The 2,710-nt window shown below is 64.2% G+C and overlaps 2 protein-coding genes across 2 annotated transcripts; both read left to right on the top strand.

Moving 5' to 3' along the window:
• Positions 1-436: 436 nt before the first annotated feature.
• On the top strand, positions 437-692 carry EMIHUDRAFT_254426 (hypothetical protein; the record flags this gene model as incomplete). Its single annotated transcript, XM_005779102.1, has 2 exons — positions 437-450; positions 548-692. 2 exons carry the CDS (start codon positions 437-439, stop codon positions 690-692), a joined length of 159 nt encoding a protein of 52 aa, XP_005779159.1.
• Positions 693-880: 188 nt separating this feature from the next.
• Positions 881-2,116, top strand: EMIHUDRAFT_254425 (hypothetical protein; the record flags this gene model as incomplete). Its single annotated transcript, XM_005779101.1, has 1 exon — positions 881-2,116. The coding sequence occupies one exon, from the start codon at positions 881-883 to the stop codon at positions 2,114-2,116; it is 1,236 nt and encodes a 411-aa protein (XP_005779158.1).
• Positions 2,117-2,710: the final 594 nt, after the last annotated feature.

Raw genomic sequence — 2,710 nt, 5'->3', positions numbered from 1 at the left:
GAAGCAACGCCTGTGTGTTCACCGGTGCTAGAGAGTGTCGAAAAGGAGTCCACACTGCATTCATCGACATCAACGCGCCCCGCTGCGCCGCGCTACTCGCGAGAGCGGGAGGAGATTTGGGGAGATTGTCGGGAGATTTCCAAGATTGTCACCGGGGTGTGCGTGGGTAAGTCGTGCGTCCTACGTGCCAAGGCGATGTGCATGCTAGTCTGGCTCGTCCCAATACGCTCAGGGGGCCGAGAACAGCGCTCTGTCGCGCGCTACTTTCCGTGCTGCTGAGAGAGGCCCGGAGGGGCCCACCACGGCCCACGCTCGCCTCGGAAATGCAAAAAAATGCTCCCAGGCCCCCTCCCGCCCACCCCGCACACCTGCTTGACTGCTCCCGAGCCCCACGAGCCGAGGCGAGAAAGTTCGAATTAAAGTGCGGAGTTTGAACATGGTAGTCGACAGGTGCCAGCCATAGATCCTGACAAACACAACTTTCTAGATCCCGCCCGAGCCGCCCCTCGCCATCTCTTCTCATCCCGCCCCCGCCCGTGACTCACAGCTTCAAGCCGTTCGACGAGGACGCAATTCGACGAGGAGCGTGCAAGGAGCCGGAGACCGCGTCCCTCTACCTCGTCTACGCCGAGCAGACGGTTAAAAGCGACGTATTCCGTATAAAATTTTCTTCGCTCCGCGAATTCATATAGAGAGAGAGATTTCTTCGAATTCAGAGAGTATCTCGCGAATACTTGCTAGCGCGCGCGATAAGGTTTTTGCTCGCCTTCCCTGGGACCCCGTGTTGCGTGACTGTCTCTGTGCGATTTCGGGCCCGGGGTCGTGCGTTTATGTGAAAGAAAGAGGGTGTGAATGTGAATGAACGTTGAGGCGGCGCCATATGCTGACGGCGCAGAAGCACGTCTGCTGGGGCTGCGGGTATCGCGACGACGCGGCGAGCGGCAAAGACTTTCAGCAGTGTCCGCTCTGCATCGAATTGCAGCTCGAGCCAGCCCGCTTCTGCAGTAATGAGTGCTACGCAGCAAACTGGAAGCGCCACAAGGCATTCCACACCGAGAGAAAAGCATGGCTGGAGCGCAGCCGCACCTGCTCGACGGCTGAGCATGCTGCTTCCCAGCCGGCACTCGCAGCTTGCGAGAAGGTGCTCCTGGGCATGGCGGAATTGGCGCAGGACACGCTTCCCGAGAATCAGCACGTCGGCGATCTGCTGCGTGGGCAGGCGCTGCTTCAGCAGCAGGACTACCGCGGAGCTGCGAAAGCATGTCGCAAGAGTCTCCGACGGCGAGCCACTGCAGAAGGCCATTACACGCTGGGCCAAGCGCTGGCCGCATCCGGCGACTCGAGGAGCGCGATCACGAGCTTCATGCAGGCGCAGAGCATGACCGAGCGCAGCGCTCCCCTGTGGAGCCAGGCGGCCGCGCGCCTGTGGGTGCGGTGGAGCGACAAGGGAGGGCGCGCCGAGGAGGCGCTGCCCACGCCCGAGTGGATGAAATCACCGGCCGAGCGGCTACGAGTCGCCGAGCAGGCAGTGGAGCAATGGCCGGACCTCACTCACGCCTGGCAGATGCTGAGCCATGAGCTCCTTTCCGCGGAGCACCAAGACGTCAAGCGCTCGCTTGCATGCCTCAAGCGAGCGGCGGCAGTGACGGGCAGCGCACACGCGCGCCAGCTGCTCGAGGAGCGGCATGCATGTTTGGAGGCGAAGGCCTCTGCAGCATGGCGAGCGGCGAGCGGAGACGACGACGTGCGCGAGTGCCTGCGGCGTATGGAGAGCGTCGGCTTCGAGGGCCGTGAGTGGTGCGCCATGGCGCTCACCGTCCACGATGCCTACTACCCGCCGAAGAATGCGAGCTGTCGGAAGCCGCGGTGGATGGACGATCTGGACGCGCGTCGTAACGTCGCGCTAAAGGTGGTCCGGCACTACCCCGAGTCGCCGCGCGCCTGGTGGATGCTTGGTGTCGCCATGCTGAAGGCACGCGACGAGGCGAAGCGAGTTGCTTGCTGCTTCGAGCGCGCCGCGCAGCACTCGCTGAACGACGCCAACACGTCGGTGTATCGGCAGCTCGCCGCTGCGCTCAAGGAGGGTGGCCATGTGCCTGGCGAGCAATACCCATAAGTCAGTCAACGTTGCCTCGCGAATCACGATTGAAATTCGTCTATCCTTTCGCCTCAAACTGAAAAAAGTGGACTTTCTCTCTTGTGTTCCGGGTCGCGCTAGGAGGGGCTCCAGCGTCGGCTCCAGTATGGCGGAGCTGGCGCCCCGCTCCAAGCGTGCGCGCAAGGCCTCCTCGCGCGTCCGCGTCTTCGACGAGGAGACGCGCAGGCAGATTGTGCAGAAGCGGCTCGACGCGCTCGAGGCCGACAACTGGCACGTCCCGCGCGGCGCGGAAGCGGACGACGACGAGTACGACCCGTGGGCGGATGCGTCCTCCGGCGACGAGATGGCGGTGCGCGCGCGCCGTGTCTTGCGCCCGAGCCGCCGGTCGCCGACCCCGTCACCACTACTGCCGGCCGGCAGGTGGATGGCGCCTCCAAGCGGGCCTCCAAGAAGAAGAAGGGGAAGAGGAAGCGGGACGCGTGGTGCGCGCGACGCGCGCGCGGGCGGCCGCACGCGCCGCCCTCCGCATCCCGACCCGCCGCGCCGCGCCGCAGGTCGGCGCCGCAGAGCCAGATCAAGTCGCTGCAGGAAGTCATCGACGAGGTGTGCTGC

The sequence above is a fragment of the Emiliania huxleyi genome (assembly GCF_000372725.1).
Source record: "Emiliania huxleyi CCMP1516 unplaced genomic scaffold EMIHUscaffold_2362, whole genome shotgun sequence".
NCBI lineage: Eukaryota > Haptophyta > Isochrysidales > Noelaerhabdaceae > Emiliania > Emiliania huxleyi.
This window is presented reverse-complemented; position numbering and strand designations above follow the sequence as displayed.